The sequence below is a fragment of the Rhinolophus ferrumequinum genome, chromosome 11, assembly GCF_004115265.2.
Source record: "Rhinolophus ferrumequinum isolate MPI-CBG mRhiFer1 chromosome 11, mRhiFer1_v1.p, whole genome shotgun sequence".
Lineage (NCBI taxonomy): Eukaryota > Metazoa > Chordata > Mammalia > Chiroptera > Rhinolophidae > Rhinolophus > Rhinolophus ferrumequinum.
The window spans coordinates 9979978-10004146 of record NC_046294.1 but is presented as its reverse complement, the minus strand read 5'-3'; the positions used below and the strand labels follow the sequence as shown (position 1 = coordinate 10004146).

Sequence of the window (24169 nt, the reverse complement as noted above, 5' to 3'; positions counted from 1 at the left end):
CAAATTAATACTAAAGTTTATATGGAAAAAGAAACTTGCATGAATATCCAGAAAAATAATGAAAAGGAAAAAATTATGAGGGGAGACAAGCCCTATCTTACATTAAAACATACTACAAAGCCTCTATAATTAAAACATTATTGGAGATCCAAGATGGTGGAGTAGATAAATACTGTGCCTTCTTCCCTCCATGAACACATTAAAATTACAACTAAATTATACAGCAATAAACCTAGAGAACCATCTGAAATCTAGCTGAACAGAAGTTTTATAACTAAAGATATAAAGAAGAAGCCACTTCAAGACTGGTAGGAGGGGTGGAGACAGGAAATGGGCTGGCCCCAAACCTCCGTCTGGTGGTTGAGAATCAGGAGGGATATCTTGGCAGCAGAGGATCCCCCAGAGGAGCAAGGGACCCTAGCCCACACCAAGCTATCCAGCCCAGAATACTAGTACCAGGAAGAGGAGCTTCTACAATATCTGGCTGTGAAAAACAATGGGGTTTCCGACCATGCTGGAGAGATGAAAGGCTATGGGAAAACCAAATATCCACTAAAGGGCCCATGCACAGATTCACTCATTTTCAGGCACTCACCCTGGGCTCCGGCAGAGGGACAGTGATTCAGGGGTGTCGGAGGCATTTTGGAGCAGACTGAGGTATGTGGCTGTGAGGCGAGGGCTGGAAGACAGTCACCATTTTCCCTGTGTGGGGTCTTTCTCCATGCAGCCAGCAGGCAGGCACCATCTTTCTTGTGTTGAGTCCTCCCCTCACACAGCCAGAAATGAATCTGATTGGTCTGGTGAGCTCTGTTGCTCCACCTGGCTGACTCCCTGGGGCCCAGTCCCACCCAACTCCCCCAATGTCAGAGGCACTTTCTCGGGGAGCAGCCAGCCCCACCCACGTTGCACTTTTTCTTGGAAAACTATCAGTCTATGGGCCCCAGGCTGGCGGTAACTGGCCTCGGTGTGCACTGAGACTTTTGCTGAGTAGCTCCAGGGCCAGCACTGGCACCAAATCATAATCTACATTAACTTGCTGACCACAACTCTTCCCACTCTAGTGACTCCCTGATACCCTGCCTCACCCAACTTTACATACTGCACAAGGTTTTATGAGGGGCTGAAACTTAAGGGAGCTGGCTACTAGACTAATCAGTGGGATCATTTGTTAAATTATATAAATGTCTAACCACTATGCTATACACTTGAAATTAATATAAAATAATATTGAATGTCATCTGTAATTAAAAATTTTTAAAGTGGTGGGGAAAGATGAAGGGGAATAAGAGGTCCAAATTTCCACGTACAAAACAAATAAGTCATGAGGATGTAATGTACAGCATAGGGAATATAGTCAACAATATTGTGATAGCATGGTACAGTGTCAGATAGTTGCTGGGTGTATCACAGTGATCACTTCTTTAGGAATACAAATATTAAATAACTATGGTGTACTCCTGAAACTAATATAATATTGTATATTAGCTATATTGTTAATAAAAATCTTTTTAAAAACATTATTAAACTAACACATGAATAGATAATAGGCCAGTGGAATAGAAGAGAAAGACCAGACTTAGAACCAAATAAATAATAGAAATTTAACATGTAACAAAGATGGCATTTCAAATCACTGAAGATAGACTATTTAATAAATGGTGCTGGGACAACTAGGTAGCCTTGGGAAAAATATAAAATTACATCCAGTAGCAAAAGATTGATAAATTTTACTACATAATTTTTTTTATTTGCACGATAAAAATAACACCAAAAACAAAATCAAAAGACATTGTCAAACTTGGAGAAAATATATCACAGATGAAGAGTTAATATCCCTAATATATAAAGAACTCTTAAAAATTGAGGGACAAAAATCCAGAAATTGAACCAAAAAAGTAGTTATAGACATAAAGTTTGGCTCTGTCTACCTTTTCATCCTTATTTATTTCAAAATCCTTCACGCACAAAATGCTTCAACCACCATTCACCACACCCAAAATATATCCTATGCCTTCTCTTCTCCCTGCCTTTGCCCGCCTCTATGCCCTCTACCTGTAAATATATTCTTTCTATCAACCCTTTCACAAAGTTCTGGCCATCTCATCAGCTCCATTTGTTCATACAGTAGGCATGTGTTTAGCGCCTATTATATGCCCAGAGGAGTACAAAGGTGAATGAGTCATGAACGATTCCTTCAAGATACTGCCTAGAGCAGCAGTTCCTGCACATTTTGTCTGTGCAGTTCTCGTGGTGTATATCGTAGGTACATTGGGTGCCCACCCATGGGTGTTTCCTGATTTTCTACAGGCTCTGACTTAGATAAAAATGGACTTCAGTTGATGGCAATTCTCATTTCACATGCTGTGACTCCCCTTTTCTCATGCAGTATATTGATGTCAAAATTCCACCTTCTGTTTGAAGTCTTCCTTAATCTCTTCAAATCCAACAAATCAGTTTCTTCTCTGTTCTCCTGCAGGGGACTCTTGTTTCTCTCCTGTGGTGTTTCTGTCGTTCTGTCTTGCAACACAGCTATATACATTACCCCCGAGGGCCCAGTTTGTTCCTGTGTCTCCCAGGGCACCAAGCACAACCCTTTCTTCTCCACACAGAGAGCTCTTAAGCACTGCCCCAATTGAATTGCATTTAACTGGTTCCTTGGCCAATACAGGAAGTAAATATGGGTGGGGAAGCTGAGCTCTGAGCAGTTGGTGACCTGGCCTGAACCTAGGAGAAAGTGGAGAGGACTTTGGATCTTTTAAATGTATCACTCAACCAACTGAACCCAGTGCATTCATTCTCTCGGGAAAAATAAGTTGCCTACAGCGAAGCACTAGAAAGAGGGGCAAGAGAGACCTAGCCACTGGGAGAGCAAAGTGAGTATGCTTAACCTAATGATTTCTATGGATAACTGAAGGATGCTGATAAGGTTTTTCTGCCAAATGAGACTTACGGTGAATCTGGGTGTTGAGTAGAGCCAATGGCAGGGTTGATTGTACTAGCTTTTCGAGGGCTGCTCCAGAAAAAGAGAAAGAAAAAGAAAAAAAAAATTCTTATAATAAAACCAAACAAAATGCACAAGAAAATTGAGCAGCATGGCAGACCCAATGAATGTGTACTGCACTGGCAATGGGCTTCCGTTGAGTATAATGATCTCCAATTAACTAATATTTATATGACTGGGACCTAGGGGAATTCACGTCCACTTTCCCAGCCTCAGTTTTCTTTTTCAGAAATTGAGAGAATTGGACTCAATGTTCTCCAGGAGACTTTCCAGCTCTGAAGTTTTGTTATCAGACAGTACTAGTAGGGCAAAGCACCATGATAACTGGGCAAGAGGAGAGATACAAGAATGAAAAAGGCACAGCCTTTGCGCTCCGTAGTGCTTATCTTGCTTGGGCCTTACTTTTCTCATCTGTGAAACAGGGCAAGTGTGAGGATTAAAGGAAGTGTATTTGTAAAGCACTGACTGTGTGGCACTTCATAAGTGCCCTATAACTGGTACCTGATGTCTCTAAAAGAGGATTAAGTAACTCCTAGGGGGTTGAGATGCTCAAACAAGTTGATGACAGCCAAAGTCCTTAATCAATGTAAACATTAGTGCCTATGTGAGTGACGACTCTAGCACATTTATGTTTTAGCAGCATGAGTTCAACGACTTCAGCAGGCCCCATGGCCAATTCTGTGTTTGTGGTGGCACCACACCACGGGTATCCTGTGGCCCCGGGGGGCATGCCTCAGGTGCCCCTGTATCCACGCAGCCAGCCCCAAGTCCACCTAATTCCTGGGAACCCACCTGGTTTGGAGAGAGCTGTGTGTGTGCAACCTGCCCAGAGAGCCTTGAAAGAGGGCAAAACCTTAGGGGTAAGTGAGATTTCACATTGCAGACTGGGGGCCACGTGGCTGGAGTCAGAGGAGGGAGGAGGTCTGGAAATACAGAAGCTCCAAACCCAGCAAGCAGGGTTGGAGCTGACCCGGCCTTGCCAAGCTCAGGTCTATTAGAAAGCTCAGCTGTGCGGCATCACCAGGGCCGCAGTGGGCGGCCTTATACTTTCTAACTTAGGCATTTTAGGAAAGATGAAGAAAAGCAACAAAAAAGTAATACATGGGAACATTGGTTGGGTTGTCAGTATCCATGCTGATCTGTGTGGCTTGTGGAAGAAAATGGGTTCTGCGATCCACAAGGGTGAGTCTAAACCCAATGTGCTTAAAAAGAATCTTTGCCGAAGAAGAACAAAAGCAGCAGGTTAGACAACCAACAAAGTAAGAGTTCATGATGACTTTCCCCCTGAAAGGCTGTCCGGGGTAGGACAAAAGGAGGCCCAATTCATTGCATAGCCTAATGATGACAAGCGTGGATTCTGACCCAGGCTGCCCAAGCTCAAATCCTAGCTCCACCCTATTTATACATTGCTCTTGGGAGTGTCAATCGACCTAGCCTGTATGGAGAGTGATTTGTACCTGCCAAATTTAAAAATACCCAATAAAATAATTACATAAATAAAAATAATCTCATTTCTGAGACTTTGTCCTACAGATACGACTGTGTACGTGAGAAATGTGATGTGTATGAGCTTATTTATTGCAGCATGCTGTGTGATAGCAAAAGAATGAAAACAACCAAAATATCCATCAATATAATACTTGTTAAATCAGTGTATTGTATATCCAAAGAATGACATGTTGTGGAGCTATGAAAAAACAGTTCTTTATGTAATGATATGGACATATCACCCAAGATACATCATTAATGGGAAAAAAAAACAAAATAAGGGCAGACATTCCATATAATTTGCCACGATTTGTGTAAATTTAAGGAAATAATATAGTTGTATTCACTGCCATGTTTGTAGTATACCATTTGGGCAAGAATATATATATTAGTTTCCTAGGGCTGCCATAACAAAGTACCACAAACTGGGTGGCTTAGAACAACAGAAATGTGTTGTCTCACAGTTCTGAAGGCCACTGTTTGTAATCAAGGTGTCCACAGGGCCGTGCTCCTTCTGAAGGTGCTGGGCGGCGGGGAAAGGTGGGGATCTGTTCCAGGCCTCTCTCCTAGCTCCTGGTACGTCCCTGGCTTGTGGCAGCAAAACTCCAGGCTCAGTGTTCCCCTGTGCACATGTGTGTCTCTTCACATGGCATTCTCTTTAAATGGACAGCATTATATAGGATTAGGGACCACCCTACTCCAATATACCTCACGTTACCTAATTATTTCTGCAGCCACTCTATTCCAAATAAGGTCACTTCTGAGGGACTGGGGGCTAGAACTTCAACATATTAATTCGATGGGGTAGAGGCAGACACAATCCATAACAATATCCCAAAGAAATAAGAGATGAGCACAAAGATTTATCATAAGGATGTTTATCCCAGTGTTATTTTATAAAATGAAAACATAGAAACAATCTTACCTACCTGATATCTCTGTTCATACTAGTCCACAGAACATCCACACGACAGAATCTGGGCAACCTTTATAAAGCATATGTTTGAAGAATACTTAATACCGTGGGGACGTCTTCATGATGAAATATTAAGTTAAATATGCAGAGTCATTTCATATTATCAAAGTATATACGCATATTTGAAAATAATAATGGAAGATTAAACACCAAAATATAAGTGGTTGTTTCCTCCAGGGGGTAGGGGGAAGAAATTATGGGAAGTTTTTATTGCATTTTTATGTTTTTCATTATTACCTTTTAGACCAAGAAGACAAAAAATTCATTAAAATAAAAAGGAGGCAGAAAGGGGGTGAGGGGGGGCATGCAGCATCCAGCGTCAGAAGCAAAGGTGTCAGCTTGTGGCTCTGTCCTGACAGGCCATCCAGATCCTAATCGGCCTGCTACACATCGGCCTCGGCAGTGTCATGGGAACCTTGCTTCACGTGTACTACTATGTACCTGTCTCATTCTACGGAGGCTTTCCTTTCTGGGGAGGCATCTGGGTAAGTCATGTGAGTCACCCTGCAAGCGAGTTCCCAGAAATCACCAACACGCTCAGGACCGCCGTGTTAAGTTGAGTAGTTTGTTGCAGAAGTTTTCCAGCCCAGAGAGCGTGTGGGGTGTGAATCCAACTCAGGCCTTGTTCTCCAGGCATATTAGTCTACTAGGGCCACCATAACAAATGCCACAGACAGGGTGACTGAACAACAGACATTTATTATCTCACAGTTCTGGAGGCTGGAAGTCCAAGGTCAAGGTGTCAGCAGGGTTGTTTCCTCTGAGGCCGCTCTCCTTCGATTGCAGATAGCCACGTTCTTCCCTGTGTCTTCAGGATGGGGTCTGTGTGTCTGTGTCCTAATAGCTCTTCTTTTTTTTCAACTTTTTTTTTTTTTTTTTTATTGGGGAACAGTGTGGTTTTCCAGGACCCATCAGCTCCAGGTCAAGTCATTGTTTTCACTCTAGTTGTGGAGGGCGCAGCTCACTGGCCCATATAGGAATCGAACTGGTGACCTTGGTGTTATGAGTACTGCACTCTAACCAACTGAGCCAACCGGCCGCCCCCTAATATCTCTTCTTTCAAGAGCCCCAGTTATATTGGATTAGGGCCCACCCGTATGACCTCATTTAACCTTGATCACCTCTTTAAAGACCGTGTCTCCAAATACAAATACTCCTCAACTTACGATGGAGTTACAGCCCCATAAACCCACTGTAAATTGAAAACACTTCCGTCAAAAATGCATTTAATACTCCGTTGTAGAGTACCGCTTGTTTACCCTCGTGATCACAGGGCTGTCTGGGAGCTGTGGCTTGCTGCCACTGTCCAACATATTGCTCGCCCAGGAAAAGATCAAAATTCAAAGGACAGTTTCCACTAAATTGGACATTTTCACACCAGCAGAAAGAGGAAAAAACCATATGTCAAAACATCATAAGTCAGGGACCATCTGCACAGTTACATTCTGAAGTATTGGCGGTTAGGACTTCAAAAGATGAATTTTGAAAGGACACAATTCAGCTCATCACACCAAGCAACAACCCTGCAAGGTGCCAACACCCAGAGTGGGCACCTTTTCTAATTGGCCCACCTCAGATATCAGGGAACCTCTTTCTAGTTCATCAGCCTAGAGGTGGCCCCTTTTCTAATTTACACAAAAATAATCTGTAAAAGATGTATTGGGAATAGCCCTCGAGTGCTGTTCAACGTAGGCCCACAGCCTGAGCTCCAGGAGAAAAACATTTCCAGCAACGGTTAAGAGTGGCTGCCCAGCCAGAGAACAGTCATTAAGCAGTGGGGACTCAATCTAGAGTCACAGATGGCCTTCAGAGTCCCCATTATGGCAAACTATTTGGTATGTTAATTGTGGGTTTCTTTGGTTTTTTTTTTGTTTTTTTTTCTGGAAAAGTCCATAGCTTTTATCAGATTCTCAAGGTGATCTGTGACTCCATATAGGGTTAAAAACCCAGGTCCTTTCTCTTCTCTAGTGTATTGCTTTTAGGATTCTTTTGCATCCTCCTTAGTGTCCTCCCTCCTAAACACACTCACACACACACACACACACACACACACACACACACACAGGCCTGCACTCAATCCCTCCTGCTCCTCCCCTCTCCCCCATCTTCTTTTTCTCTTTGCTGTTCTATGGTCTGTCACTTGACACACACTGTGACTCAAATGCAACTCTTCTCACACATACCAAAACTCCAGAGTCACCTGGATGTCAGCCAGGTCACCCTATCCCATGAGATTCAAATAAAACAGCCGAGAGTTATGCCCCACCCTCATACACACACGCACACATCGTCTGCAGGACTGACGTTCTTGGGAGCGTTTTTGTTTGAGTACCTGCTCTTTCTTGTTGCCATTTGTGTCTCATCTTTTGAGCTGCGGTGTTCTCTCTGTTCGGCCCAGACGCAGACTTGGAACTCAGCACCTATTTTTCCCCTCAGCCGCAGGCACCTGTGTCTGACTTTAGTGGAGTTTGGGGCAACGGAGAGGACTAACGCCGCAGCCACAGAACAGCTGCCAGTGAGTGCTAGATGCTCATGAGTATTCTTAAGTGCCCAGTGGCTGCCCGGGCATCTCAAATGGCTCTTGGGCCATCTCGCCTTCCGCCAGGTCACTCAGCTCCCGTCAGCCCTCATGATCCATCCCCTTTTTTTCTGCAGGGCAGTCTTGCTTTTTTGTTGCCTTCTTGACTCTTTTTATTTCCTCAAGATCATTAATGTCTTCCTCCAACCAAAGACCCATCTCCTTTGGCACCTCAAAAGGACCAGCAGGGACATCAGAGTCCAGCCTTTTGTTCCCTTCCTTCCCCATCAAGGCGCTCTAAACAGAAGGGTGTAAGATTGAGATTTATTTTTCCACTTACAGGAAAAATGGCATTCCCCTTAGAAGGCATAGGCAGCTAGAGTAAGTTTTCATTGTAAATACCCATGTCCACTCCATGGTACGTGCGTCTACTGTGAGAGGAAGGGGTTATAGGATGAGGGGTAAGAATCTGGGATCTGGAGTCAACTACGTGGGTTTGATTCTCAGCTCTGCTATTTGCTGGATGGTCTTAGGTGAGGTATTTAAAATCTCTAAGCCTCAGTCATCCATCTGTAAAATGGGAATAATAATAGTGCTTGATGGGCCATCACGCAATTAAGTAAGGCAAGGTTAAAAAAGCACTTCACGTAGTGCTTAGCGAAGCTCTTATCAAACCCTAATTGACAGCCTCTCAGACCACTGTTTACAATGACAGCAGGTGATCTTATCAGCCACTATGCCTGCTGAAGAGCTGCTGTTGAAATAAATTCATACAGTCTACCCCACTGTCTTTATATTTGATGTTCAACATTGTAGAGATGCAGCATTTTTCTGATTAGCTAAAAGGTACTCATCGAGATGTATAGACAGGCAAAGACTGACGGTGGGCTTATACCTAAAAGCAATGGAGGTGGTGGCCCCTTCCCTCTTCCTTCCAGAGACCGTAGGCCTGACTGAATCCTGAGATAAAGATGGGAAGCCAACAAGATGTGCACATGGGAAAATAAATGACAAAGAAAGAAGTAACTTATTGAGTATCTACTATGTACTTATTGAGTATCTACTATCTACCATGTGCAAGATATACCAAATGCCAGATGCAAGGCACAAATTATCTCATGACAATGACATATAGTTTTTCCCATTTTTTAGGTGAGGAAATAGAGACTTCGAGAAATAAATAACTTACCAAAATTATATAAGTTTCAAGACAGGATTTAAACCAGTTCTGCTTGATCTTAAAACCTATATATCCCACTTCATTATCCTGTCATGTGGTGCAAAACAGCTCATTCATTCATTCATTCATTCATTCACTCTTTTCCCCATATTGAGCTGGAGGTCCCAGCAGAAGAGCCTATGATGTGGGAGAGAATATGTGTGTGACCAGAATCACAGAAGCCTGAAGATGGGGACCCTAACCTAACCTCTGACCTCTTTCTAAACTCCCTCTCTTCTGTGCCAGTTCATCATTTCAGGATCCCTCTCAGTATCAGCAGAAAATCAACCAAGGTCTACCTGCCTGGTAAGTCACATCCTGAGACAGGCTCTCCCAGCTGGGGACCCATAGGAGAGACACACAGAGGGGAAAAGAAGGCTGACACGCAATCCCTCCCTCATCCTTGCACTGACACAGGGCACTGACACTCATTCTCACTCACACTCATGTACAGGACCACATAAACCTGGCCAGAGTCACAAGTCGGAAAGAGTCCAGAGGATTCGGGGAAAGAAGAGCAACAGGGCCACACCTTAGTTAACACATCAGAGGGTGAAGACAGAAGAACTTTCCTAAGAGGCCCTTACAGCAGGAGGCACAAAGCTGCCAGGGACCCAGGGCCCCCAACCAGCAGAGCAGGAAACTGAGAGTACCTGCAGCTCACAGAGCCGGCCTCCTGCCATTTCTGCGGGCCCCAGCTTCTCTCAGGAATGCAGCCAACCAAGCTCTGCAAATCAACATGGAAAAGACTTTGTGGTCCGCTAACCATGGACCAAGAAAGTACCTTTGTTTCTCTCACAAGCAGGTTATCTAAGGCAAGGGGCCCCAGTATAGCTAGGTCTCCACACCAGATGAGATCTATTTGAAAATCTCCAAAGGGAAGCTCAAAATTCTGGGCATGTCTCTATACATGGCCCAGAGTCATGGAGCAGCAAAGCCTGCTGCATCCCAAGACACTGGGGCCAAGTCTTCTGCCTATCTCCTATGGGATAAATGGGTCGAGTGTTTCCCACTTTGGGGACCACTTTTCCCACAAGATACTCTATGAAGATGGTTAGGGAAACTTGGGAAAAATCTCTATTTAGTACTCCCCTCTCTGGAAGATCCATAATTCTTGTTAAAGACTCTCCGGAGTCTTGCACCAAAGGTTTTTTCAAAGTTAATTTACCGCCCCCCCCAAAAAAAAAAAAAAAGAAAAAGAAAAAAACTCTTTTTTGCACAGAACACCTCTTTACTTGCTGCAAACTAAGGTCCCGGGGATTCATATTAAGAAACACTTAATGTGAGTCTCTGCTTATCTCAGCTGTAATAGTTTTCCTGTCTCACCCTGACCCTCTGTGTCTTCTTCAGCTGAATGGCAGCTTGGGCTTGAACATCATCAGTGCAATCTGTTCTGTGATTGGAATCATACTCTTCATCACTGATATGAGTGTCACCAACCTGTCTGTCTACCCCGACTACTATCCTTACAGGGAGGTGGTAAGTATTCTCCTCAACCAATGCTCCTCTGGCTTCCAGTTTCAGCTATGTTTAGAAAATCCCTGGGAAGAGCCTGACCACGGATCTTCTTCACCAAGCACTGTAGGTGGTGCTGTCAGAATCAGAACAGCAGCACCCTGACCTGAAGTCCCTGACCTGGAGCTTCATTGCTGTGTTATTCTAAGCACGTGACTTTTCAGAGTCTTAGCTTCTCCCTATATAAAACAGTACCTACCTGATGACATTGTTGAGAAAACTAAATGCAGTTCTACAGACAATGCTCATGTACCCACCAACCTGCACCTCTACTCACACGCTCACCTTCCTGCCCATTACTATAGATAAAGGTTTTCTGTAAAGGGCCAGAGAGAGCAACTATTTAAGGCTTTGCAGACCATCCAGTTTCTGTTATAACTATTGAACCTTATCCTACAGTGTGAAAGGAGCCAGAGAAAATATGTAAACGAATGAGCATGGCTGTGTTCTGATAAAACTTTATTTACAAAAATAGGCGGGATGGGAGATTTGGCCCACAGACCATAATTTGCCCTCCCGTGCTGTAGACCAGCACTGTCCAATAGAAATATAATGTGAGCCACGTATGTGATTTTAAATTTTCTCGTCGCTACATGAAAAAAGAAAAAAAAAAAACAACCGGTGAAATTAATTTTAGTAATACATTTTGTTTATAATAATAATCAGCATGGGGATGTAAAGTACAGCATAGGGAATATAGTCAATGATACGGCAATAACTACGTATAGTGCCAGGTGGGCACTAGACTAGTCAGGGGGATCACTTCTTAAATTATATAAATGTCTAATCACTAGGCCATACACCTGAAATTAATATAAAATAATATTGAATGTCAACAGTGATAGAAAAATTAAAAAGGCAGGGGGAAGGTGAAGGGGAATAAGAGATTCAAATTTCCAGGTACGAAGCAAATAAGTCATGGGCATGTAATGTACAGCATAGGGAATGGAGTCAATAATATTGAGGTAGCTTAGTACGTGTCAGATGGTTGCTGGACTTACCATGATGATCACTTCTTTAGGTACACAAATGTTGAATAACTATGGTGTGTACCTGGAACTTATATAATATTATATGTTAGATATATTTTAATAAAAACCTTTAAAAATAATACATCTCATTTAACCAATATATCCAAAATGGCATTTCAATATGTAATCCATATGAAAATGGATTAATTCAATATTTTGCCACACCTTTGAAATCCAGTGTGTATTTTGCATTTAGCAGTATATCTGAACTTGGGACTAGCTACCTCTCAAGTCCTCAACAGCCACAGGGGACTCGTGGCTACTGGACTGAAAAGTGCAGCTATAGACGAGTCCTGCATCAACTCAATTTCTCCATCTGCACAACAGAGCCTGTCCTCTCCCACCCACCCAATGTTATCACTCCAAGTTCTTCTCTCCACCCACTCCCCCCCCACTGCCTCTCCTCTGCATCAATTTTCCCCCTTTACTAGAGCTTTTCCATCAGCATCTAAACACTCTTTGCTTCTTTCATCTTAAAAAACAAACAAAGAAGCCTTCTCTGGGTCCTACTTAAGCTACCACCCTATTTCTCTGGTCATCTCTGCAGAAAAATCCCTAAAAGAATTGTCTATACTCGCTGTCTCCAATTCTCTCCTCTCATAATCTCTCTTGAACCCAATCTAACCATACTTTCAGCCTCACCTCTCCAAAAACCTCCACTGCTCAAGGTCCCCAGTCATTCCTCCTCTTTGATGGACTGGCCTGGAATGCTCCCTCTGCCTGGAATGCTCTTCCCTCCGATATCCCCAAGGCTCCCTCCCTTCCTCACTTCCATCAGGCCATTACTCAGTAATCACCTTCTCAGTGAGACTCCTGAACAACTGTACCTAAAGTCACAAGCATCCACCCACACTATGCCAGGACCTCTCTCCTCCTCCCCACCCCCCAATCTACTTTTCCATAGTCTGAAACATCTTCTAACACATTCTATAATTTGCTGGTCTATTACATTTTATGCTTACTGTCTGTCTCCTCCCACTATAATATAAGCTTCATAAAGGCAGGCATATTTCTCTATTTCATTCATCACCGTATTTCAAGTACCTAGAACTATGCCTGGCAGTATTTGACACTCCAGAAACATCTGTCAAACGAATAAATGAATGCACGAGGTGTGGTCTGTACTTGACAGATGGTAGCCATTAACTATTAGTTGTATTCAATCAGAAGGGCCTCCCCAGGACTTTCCTCTCCAAGATTCCTGAGAAAAGCCTCTCCCCAGAGAACCTATCCTCAACCAAGCCTGTGTCATTTACCAAAAGTACCTTGAAACCTTCCCTTCCCAAACATATTTTCTGGCTACCAGTTGCTTTAGGATTAAAGTCCAACTTCCTCAGCCAGCTCTTTCCTGTTCCCCAGAAATCTGGCTCCAACTCTCCATGTCCCTCAGCTCACGTCCATTTGAATCCCTCAGTCACCCTGAACTCCAGCTACTCCAACCCACTAGGAGAGGCAGGCATTGATGAATACTTAGGTTTTTTTCTTGGTGGGAAAGAACCTACCAAGGAGGCACAGATTGCCCAGTGTAAGACATTAGGAAGCAAATTGTGAAGCAAAAGGTAGAGGAAGATGGGGAAAGGTTCAGAAACAAACAAATACCGGAAGCATAGTCAGTGTCCTGGTGTGGAGAGAGCAGTAATTTTTGAGTCAGAAAACTTGGCTTCTAATCTCAGTTCTGCCGATGTCTGATCTTGGAAAGAGAATTCCCCCATCCCAACCAGCCACCCCATCTCTGGGCTCAGTCCTCCCGTCTGAACAAGGAGGGCTGGACTTCATCACAGCTTTGCAAATGATGACCCCAGGGATGGGGCACTCCAGGGGCTCCACAAGCATGAATTAATGCCCATCAAATAATAAATATCTATGTTGCTTGTGGGACCCCTTTTCTCTCGTGGAAGGCTTTTTCTTTTCAATCTTTTAAATTTTTTTAAAATTTTTCAATTACAGTTGACATACAATATTATATTAGTCTCAGGTGTATAACATAGTGATTAGACATTTATATAACTTATGAAGTGATCACCCGAATAAGTCTAGTACCCGTCTGACACCACACATAGTTATTACAATATTATTGACTATATTCCCTACGCTGTACTTTACATCCCCACGACTATTTTCATTTGTGCTCCTTAATCTCTTCACCTTTTCACCCAACGCCCCCAAACCCTTTACATTGGGAGGTTTTATTTATAAAGGAATTTCGTTGTTAAAAACACATTTGAAAAGGACTAGCATCGCTTGTAAAGGCCCTTCCTCCCTAAACTTCTGTGGTTCGTTGACTAAGACATCATCATCCTGTCTTTCCCTTTGCCTGGGACACCCTGTCCTACCCCCTCCTTCTGTAAATCTTCTAGTAAGAATGAATTTGTCTCTCCTTAGTGTCCCTGAGGCACTGTTTTGTCTGTGTTACAACTTTTACCATATCTGATCTGAATTATAATTATCCATATCTGTATCTGCCTCCCTCACTAGATTGTGCCTCTCAGAATCCTTTCTCAGCCACGTGTACCAAACAGATGTTTAATAAATGCTTGCTAAGGTGAGAGGGAGAAGGAAAGTGCTAAGACGGGGTCTCTCCAGAAGGGAAACTTCTCTGAGCAGCCAACAATCAACAATGCTGTTTTAAAAATTAGAATTGACAAGCATTTGGTACCTGCCATGTTGCACTTTTACTCTCATATTTATTATCTCGTGTAATTGGAATCCAAATGGTTATTGCGGTGATTCATTCCTTGCCCTTTAAGATCAAATGTATTCTACCCAAACTCTCTCCACAGATACAATGGGGAAACCCCATTCTCTTGGGTGTTCTTGGAGAAGAGCAAAGGGAGGGCTTAGATGTCTCCTGCTCTTTAGATGAAATCTACTACTGCTGAAATAGTTCAGGGGGGGATCCTTTCGCTAACTCTTCTTGCTAAGCTAAAGACAGCCCCAATTATTTCTCTCCACAAAATGCCACTCTCATAAGCCAGGAAGGTTCCCTCAGCAGCCAACTTTCTCTAAAGGTTCAGAGGGATGGTGGAGGTTTACATCCAAGCCCAGCAAACTCCTGCTGAGTGAAGATTAGACATCCCCATTCTGTAAGTCTTAATTTCTCCCAGGATGCCTTCTTCTGCAGCCTCCACCTTCCTGCCATGTTGTTCAGTCCCATCTTACCTCTCTAACCATCTCACTTTCCTCTCTGTGGCTTGTCCATACTCCCAAATTTCTATTCACTTCCTACACAGAACAGTTTCACTGTTTCACTGACTCCAGACCACACCCTCAGGTCTCATCCCCTATACCTGAAACAAGTTATCAAGGTCTTTCCCTAAACAACAACTATTCTTTCCCTTAGAGGAATACCGATAATAAGTGTAAAAATAACAATTCTCTTCAGACACACTTGACCCTTACAAAAATCTGGTGAGATATTTTCTCCACGAGGCTGAGGTGAAGTTAGGGGACTTCCTCAAAGCCATGGCCCGTTGCAGAGCCACGCTGAGAGCCAGACCTTGGACTCTTGGAGCAGCACTCAGGACTTCCCGATTCCTTCTGGTTGCAGGCCCCTGGAATGGCTATTTCTGGCGTGCTATTCATCTTCTGCCTCCTGGAGTTCTGCATTGCGTGCACATCTGCCCACTTTGGCTGCCAACTGGTCTGCTATTCACCCAACAGTGTGAGTCTTGGAGGCTCCTCCAAGGGGTGGAAAGATTTCCCAAAGAGGGTGGAGACTAGAGTGGTCTTCACACTTCCCCTTCTTGCCCAGGAACATGAGGAGGTCCCAGAATGTCTAAAGTCCTCCATGCATGCCCGCTCCTTCTTGCACCCTTACTAGCGCCCTTCATGGGCCTGTGTTTTCCAGGTGGACGTGGTATACCCAAATGTCTATGTGGCAAACTCCATGGTCATCCCAGAACCAGCAAACCTGCCACCACCGATGTACTCCAGTGAGGTCCAGGGCTCCAGATAAGCACAGCCAAAGGTTCTAGAAGCATCTTTCACTGGGATCAACAGAAGACCATCCTTTTCTGGGCTTCTGAAACTCAGCTTCTTTTTTCCCTGATAATTTAAGGGCAATGTCTCTCCAACTGCATGCATCCTGACTTCATTCAATTCAGCCTGAACATTCGTGCTGTTCCTTTATTAACTCTTTCGCTGTGTTCATTGATTTCAAGGTTTTTTCCAAAATGTGTCAGAAATCCACAAAAAAAACAAAAAGTTGTTATTTTGACTGTTATGCACTTAATAATAACAATTTGAGCTGCTTTGTATATAAATGACATTATTTTTATGTATAAAAATTTCCTATTGCTATTCATTATTGAAAAACGCAAAAATATAGAAAAATGTACATCTGTTTTCCTAAACTTCCTTTCTGGAAGTTTCCATCCACAGTCAGCAGATGGAAATAATTATTCAGATATATCCGACCATCGCAGCAAAAGGAGGCAGGGATTTAAAGTGGATTTTAACAAAGAGGTCCTTCCTAAGGCATCTACCTGTGGGGTCTTTGTGTGCACATATTCATGTGCTTACCTGTGTGAGCTTGTGTGTTAGAGGAACAGATGTCTAGACCACCCAAGCTTCATTGTTTCAATCATTCACTCATTGAATAAATATGCACAGAGCATTTGATATGTTCAAGCTTCTATACATGGCAGGAGGAGGGTGAACACACAAAACCCGTGACTTCAAGGCACTTCTCACCTCACAGAGAGGACGACGTGCAGGCAGTTTCCTCTAACACAAAGCTGAATGTGGGGATACACAGAGAAGGATATGCTCTATTCTGGCAGTGATGGGGAAAGCAGAGAACAAGCCTGGTTAAGGAAGCAACTTTTGAGGGGGTCATTAAAGGAGAGAGCATTTTGTTGTTTTTTTAATGCAATAAGAAACCACACTGTTGGGAAGACCTGTGGAAAGAGTGAGCCATCCAATAAAATGATCAGTTCTTTTGTATCTTTTATATACTCTTACCACTGATGCAATAGTTCTTGTGAATAAACATTGTCTTAAGATAACTTCCAAACTTATGAGGCTAGTATATCTTTCTTTATAAAAGGTTGGGGACTAATTCAAAGAGAAATGGCTAAGTCTCTAACTTCTAGATTTACACACATTAATTTTAATATTGTTATCCATGATGGCCAATTGGCTTCCAAAAAGTTACATGGCTACAGATTATAGCAATAATCTTTAAAATCCAGGTGCCATCAAATTTCTCTTTGCTACAGAAGCCTTGCAATGATTTGTTGTTGTTGCTGACCACAGAACATGATTTTACTCTTGTAAATATTTTTCAGCTCTGACTTTATCTAAGAAGTTTTCTCTAAGTGGCTTGCTCTTATTCACAGTTCCTTCTCCTTCTGCTCCTGCTTCTTCTCTGACCAGGAAGGTTTCGGCTGCCCATCAGCGCGTCAGGAATGGCTGAGGTTCCAAGGCCTCCAGTGGGTTTTCATTTGCTAGAACTGCGTGTGCCTTAGGAAATCACAGCCAATAAAAATGGAATCTGGGCATGTAATATACTGGTTCTAGACCAGCGCTTCACTGATCTGTTTTGTAAGCTGAGATGTTAGCACATTGGGCTCCCAAAAGGGGCTGGCCTGTTTGGATCATTCTCAGAGGGCTGGATGGTCAGAGTGAATCTGGCCCTCTCTCCATCTTCTTCTTTACTGTTGCCTCTCACTACCCCACCCGATTCCACACCTTCTCACTCTACAGATCGCTAATCCTCAACCTTGACCCTCCACTCTGTTCTCAGAGCATCCTTCCTGACTTGTCTGGCCTGTGAGTCAACTCAAATGGTCCAGATGTGTCTCACCTCCTACAGCATGAGTCGTCTCAGAGAAAGCATCTACTCATACACTTGGTGCTTCTCCAGAGAGGTGACGCCTGCTATTTGCCACCTGCCCTGCTGAAATCACCATGGGGCTTGTTGGAACAGTCCCCTCCCTCTCCTACCACCTACCTTATTAGTTCTTGTGCTAGGCCCCTCAGCCCAGAGGGCCCCTTCACCAACCTGGGGTGACAGTTCACTGTCTCCTGTGAGCGATAAAACTGTGCACAGCGTCCCACGAGCCATCTCTTTCTCTTTAAAGAGAAAGCCACTCTCTCCTTAAAACACTGTCTGCTGTTCTGCTCCAACTTCTCCTACACCCGCTCCTCTTTCTCCTCTCGTGCCTCAAGCATGGCTCCCCGTTGCACTGCCTTTGGCCCTCTTCCCAGCTTGTGTACTCAAGCCTGTCTCCTGGTGGCTTGAGAGTCAAGTCTCAGGTGAGATTGTGAGATTCAAAAGATCTAATCGGTGCACAAAAGCACTGCTCAGCGTACATACTGCTTTCCAATCTGGCCCTGCATCCCAGGACTCATCGTCGTCTAATTTGGGGTTTCTTATAAAAGAGACCACTCCAGTTCCTGCTCGACATGCCTACCTCCATCTTCTCCACCTGGCAAGTTCAAAGGCCACTTCCACGAGGAAACTGTCTTTGTTTCCAACAGCCTGAAGCATCCAAGTGAAAAGCAGGCCTGCGGTGGGAGCAAGGAAGGAGGCACGCAGTATGACCTAGCAGAAATGACATTCAGAGTTTAACTCTGAGGGGTTTTTCTTTCCTTGACTGAGAAAAATCTGATTTTTGTATTGCAGTTAAAATAGAACTGTGACTTTATGTTTCACAGTAGCTAATTCACACTCGCAGCATTTAAAGCTCCTCCCAACCTCCCTAAGAACTTTGGGACATTACATTGGGAAAGTCTGTTCAGTCTTTGGAAGGGGCCTTATGGTATCAGCAGGTGTGTCACGTGTAGGAAAGGCATGTGCGCCCCAGGACCCAGCCACCCCCACCCCAGTGCCAGGCTGCGGCTCACACCACCCTGACTTTTCCTTCCCAGGACGCTTACTGACCACAGTTTGTGCCATTCATATGGACTCAGTCTTCACGGGTGCGCACAATGTCTCCACCAGCTCCAAGCTCTCCTGCTGGGCTCTGGATAAGGCTCAGAACAAAACAGCTGTTCACTGACTATTTCCTAGCATGAAAAGTGTCCTCTTACTTCCAGGAAAGAATCCCTGACATATCCATTCACTCAGTCGTTGAGCCGTCTGAAGTGCCGATTGCATGCCAGGTGCTGGGTATACGGTGGTGAAGGAAGCAGACCTATTTCCCATGCTCCGGGAGATGACATGCCAGAATGTCACACAGGCAAGTCGCATGATCAGTTAAGTGGTAGAAAGTGATGGGGAAAACAAACAGGATGCTCACGCAGACATTATTGGGGAAGGGAAAAAGGGGCAGTTTCTGAATGGAAGGCCCCTCTAAAGAGGAAAGAAGTTAACTAACCACACAGGAAGTGCAGTAAAAACCTTTCCAGGAGGAGAGAACAACCGGTACTCAGAGTGTTCAGGGAACTGAAAAGAACTCCAGTGCAGACGGAACACAGTGACACAGATGGAGAATGACTCAAAAAGAGACCAGAAAAGCCAGGAGTGGCCACATGAAGAATTCGGATTTGATTCTAGGGCTAAAAGCCATTGGATGGCTTTAAACAGGAGAGTGATGTCGTCAGGTTTACAAGTTTGAAAGATCATTCATTCATTCTGCCTGCCTTACAGTCCAGAGTAGGGGCTGGCAAACTAAAGCCTATGGGCCAAACCTAGCCTCCATCTGTTTTTGTAAACAAAATTTTATTGGAACACAGCCACACCCACTCATTTTGTCCCTGGCTTTTTTGTGCTATAACAGCAGAGGTCAGCGGTGTGACAGAGACCATACAACAGTAGAGACCGTAGGTACTAACAGTAGAGACAAAGAGGCAGGTTTGGGACATGGTTCGGAGGTGACCTCTCTAGGGCTCATGGACTGTGTGGGGTAGCAGAGGAAGGCAGCGAACTGGGGCAGATGTCAAGGTTTATGGTTCAAGTAATGGACTGATCAGCCACTTACTGACATGGGGAAGGCTGCAGTAGAAAAAGGCTTGGGGAGAAAAACCAAGATTTCGGCACTAATGACCTCAAGAACTTCTAGGAGCATAGAATTTCAGAGGTGGCCCAGCCCTTAAACATAACCTCCATTTGATGCGTGAATATCCTTTATAATTGCCCACTGGATTTATAATATCTCATCACCTGGGAGCCTGTTAGACATGCAAATTCTTTGACCCTTCCCCAGACCTACTTAATTAGAAACTCCAAGGGTGGGGTCCAGCAATTCGTGTTTTAACAAACCTGCCCGGTGATTCTGATGCTGACTCAAGTTTGAGAACCTCTGCTCAACCTCAAATGATTCTTCCTTCTATTTTGAGCACCTCACATGCTGTTGTATGTTATGATGGTGTCTCCAAAGGCAGCCTACGTCATCCTCAGATAACTCTACTGAGACGCTCTTCCAAAGAATGAACCAACTCTAAGTGGAAATCCAAATAGGACACCCCCCAAGTGATCACCTGGGAGATAAAAAATGACCCTTCCCCCTTCAGAATTGATCAACCTGAGTGAGTGTCAGAAAGGACTCAGTCCCAGCACATCCATTTCCTGTCAGAGCCTCTCGTAGGCCCAGGTTCCTCACCTTCCTTTTGGTCACTCTCTCACCTTCTGACACAGGTGAGGCTATTGTCAAGTACACATTTTATTTTTCATAAAGTAAAATCACCAACCAGGAATCAATAGAAAGAGGCTGTACAGATGCAGAAGGCAATGAAAGCAAGAGCAGCCAGGTTGGACTTCACCCAGAGAAGAGACCAATAAACCTCTCCCCCTGGACGCTCCCCCACCCCCGGGCCAGTCCAAAGGCTGCCAAAAGTCATCCTGTCATCAAAGAATGCCTCCCACCCTTCACTACTGAACACCGAACAGGGCATGTAGGTGTTCAGTAAATATCTGTTGAATGGACTCAATCTTCTGGGGAAAACAAAAGAAATTTACATTTATTGAGTCCTTCATATCTACCAAGTTGTTCTGCTCAATACTCTTCCATGTGCATTATCTCATTTCACATTCAAACAACGCAGAGTGGTATTATGTTTGTCTTAAGAACAAGAAATCTGAAAACTCTGGAGCTTAGAAAGTTGACGTGATTTGCCCGAGTCCATGCCACTAGTAATTAGTGGACCTGGATTTGAATCCCCTGCCTCCAAATCCCATGCACTTTGAGTACTTCATCCTGTCATGTGTGCAGTGCTGGGCCCAGGACACAAAGAAAGCAGGTGATGATGGCAATGATAATAAAATCAAAGTCCTTCATGTCCTAGAATCATAGTGTTCCAAGCTATTTGCTCATGGTGGCATGAAGTGGCTGTGATCCACCCACCCTCTCTTGCCCTTGACAATCAGAGGTTTCCCCTGGTGATGAAATGATAAACATAGGACCATGAATAAGGGAAGGGCTCTATTCACAGAAATAGAGCTTGACAGGCAATTAAAAAGGGTAGAGTAGATAAATGTCAACAGTGGTGCATCCATTAGTCTCTAATGGGACTGGGTTACAGCTTTCAGGGACTATTACTCAACAAAACACAAACCAACAGGAAATAAACCAGATGGAAACATACAATCAGGCAATAAAGAGCATTTTCTCCTACAACCATCGGCCCCACACAAATAGGAAAAAGGAAAAACACAAATAGGGCAGAGGCAGGCAGGGGAAAGGAGAACAGAAAAAGGCTTGTGAAAGTCACCCTCGGCGACCTCCTTTTTCTCTGAATATAAGGAAACGAGTCCTCCTCTCAAACAATACAGAGTGGCATTATCCATGTTGTAAGAATTTACAGGCGCGTAGAATTTCAGAGGTGGACAAGAACTTAAAGATAACCTCCATTTGGTGCTTGAATATCCTCTAATAATTGCTCCGGAATTTATAATATCCCGTCGCCTGGGAGCAATGATCCCTGCTTCCCGCCCCTCCAATCTCAATCACTCGTTCCCATGATCACACCTTTACCTGGTCATTTTCACAATGGCACCCCCTCCCCAACCTCAGTTTCAATGCCCATCTCTCCAACCTCCACCTCCTATCTTTCTAGCTCACCACCCCAAGTCCTGTAGTTCTCGACTCCAATAGGACCTGCAGCCCATCAACATCCCACCTTTTCACGGACTGCTACAGCTTTGCCCCCATTGCTCATCCTAGACTCCATGACTCATCATCACAATCATTCTCAAGTCCCTTGCCCCCCTCTCACCTCAGCGTTCTGTCTGCCAGAATCCCAACCCTGGTTTAACCCAACCAAATGTCCCGAAATAGTTGTCTAGCAGTTGTTTTTCATTTCCTTAGTCTATACTCTCTCCCAACCTCTAGACAACTATTTCATATCTTATCCCCTTTCTGCAAACCCCAATACCTGCTCCCCAATTCTCTGTCTCACATAACGAGCTTGCTTCCTGCTTCCCTATGAAATTGGATGCATTCAGAAGACTGATATTTCTATACCCATAGCGTCCCACCAGTTACTGCAGGCTCCTTCCACCTGGCAGCAGACTCCACGCCTCTCCTCTACTGTCTTTCCCACGTCACAGCTTTCCACAACCCACTGAATTATTCCCAACAGCACCCAAACATGTTGTCATTCCTCCCTTTTGAAAAATGAAACCCTCTTCTAACCCCAGAACCCCCTAGAGATGCCGCCCTATTTCTCTATTCCCCTTTGCAGAAAAGATCTCCTCAGAACCATTTCTGCTTGCTGTCTCCAATTCCTCTCTTCCCATCCCTCTTTAACCCTGCCCAGTCAGGCTTTTCTACCTGTTCACTAAAACCACTGTTGTCAAAGTCCCAAAGGCTCCACCTTGCTAAATCTGTTAGCAGGTTCTCGGTCCTCAACTCACTTGATTTATCAGCAGCATTAATTCACTTGGTCTTGTCCATCCCCTTTAAGCCTTTCTGCACTTGTGGCGAGGGACCCACATTCACAAAACCTTCTGTGTTTTCCCTTACTTGGCCCACTGCTCCTCCTCAGAACCCTCCCCTTCTCCCTGACCGACCACATATTGGAATTTCCCAGGACTCAGTCCTTGGGTCTCCTCTCTTTAGCTATACTCACTCCCTCGTTGATGTTATCCAGTCTCCTGGCTTTCAATCCCATTTTCACGTAGATGACTATATCTTAGTATAAATGCCACAGGTTTTTCCCTTGGGAAATTTTCTTTGGGAGATTCATCTGTGTCGCAAACAGCTGTAGTTCATTCATTTTCACTAGTATATAGTATCCAACATACAAATACACTACAATTTATTTGTTTATTCATTTTCCCGTTGATGGACATTTAGGTTGTCTCCAGTTTTGCGCAATACAAACTATGCCATTGTGACCATGCCTGTGCGTGCTTCCTGGTGCACGTGGCAGAAGCTCCCACGCGAGCAGTCTGGAAATGGTTCCGGGTATGTCCTGAGACGCTGCCCCACAGCCAGGTGTGGCGTGAGGAGACCAGACCTCCTGTTCAGATGCCTCTGACTGCAAGGAGACTTCTGCTGGGACTCCTCTGAGGGTGAAAGGAGATGGTGCCATTTGGTTGAAATAAAATTCAACCAACACTCGATTGATACTCAAATTCCAGTCCTTGGACCAGCAGCTTCGCCTGGGAGCTTGTTAGAAATGCCGACTCTTTCCTATTGAATCTGCATTTTAACAAGATCTCCAGGGTGTTTGTGTGTACATTCAAGTTTGAGAAGTGCTGCTTTAGATTATTATTAAGGGTGGAATGGCTGGCTATGATGTGTGAACTAAATTCAGCCTTGCTAGGTAGAGTCAATCTGCCCTCCAAACAAGTCGTAGCAATCAACATTTCCACCAGCAGTAAGAGTTCCAATGCCCCACAACCCCTCTCAAACCTATTATCCAACTTTGAAATTACTGCCATTCTGGCAGATATCACACCATCCATCACTGTGATTTGATTTTTCATCTCTGATTACCAATGAGTAGGGCATCTTTTCATGTGTTCATTAGCCATTCAGTTTTCTATCAAATGCCAGTTCGTTTCTTTCTCCTGTTTTTCTGTTGCTTGCTTGTCTTTTTCTATTTGATTCTTTGGAATTCTTTGTATATTCTGCATGTTCCCCCTTTGTTAGTTATGTGTTGCAAATATCTTCTTCCAACTTTTTGGCTTCTCTTTTTACTTTCTTTATGGTAGTTTTTGATGAACAAAAGATCTTAATTTTAATGTGGTCTAATTTGTCAAAATTTTTATGGTTCATACTTTTTGTATCCTGCTTAAGAAATAGTTTCCTATCCAAGGTCATAAAGAGATTCTTCTATATTTTCTTCTAAAATTTTAGAAGTTTGCCTTTTACATTTAAATCCTTAATCCTATAGGGGATTGATTCTGGTTTATGTTATGAAGTGAAAGTCAATTTTATTTTTTGCTCTGTGGATAATCAATTGTTCCAGCATCATTTACTTATCAGTCCGTCCTTTCTCCACTCAGATGTCAGATATCTGTATACATATG

General features: G+C 43.9%; 1 protein-coding gene across 4 annotated transcripts; it reads left to right on the top strand.

The window, feature by feature from the left end:
- The first annotated feature begins 2693 nt into the window (after positions 1-2693).
- LOC117030170 (membrane-spanning 4-domains subfamily A member 8) lies at positions 2694-23236 on the top strand. Of its 4 annotated transcripts, none has more exons than XM_033119982.1 (7): positions 2703-2873; positions 3642-3861; positions 5825-5950; positions 9449-9508; positions 10553-10681; positions 15296-15409; positions 15596-17042. In XM_033119982.1, exons 2-7 carry the CDS (start codon positions 3643-3645, stop codon positions 15701-15703), a joined length of 756 nt encoding a protein of 251 aa, XP_032975873.1. In that variant the 5' UTR covers positions 2703-2873; position 3642; the 3' UTR covers positions 15704-17042. The 4 variants fall into 4 exon arrangements, with proteins under 4 accessions (XP_032975875.1, XP_032975873.1, XP_032975874.1 ...); XM_033119983.1 differs by having other exon boundaries at positions 3623-3861; XM_033119981.1 differs by having other exon boundaries at positions 2704-2873; positions 3639-3861.
- The last annotated feature ends 933 nt before the right edge of the window (positions 23237-24169 follow it).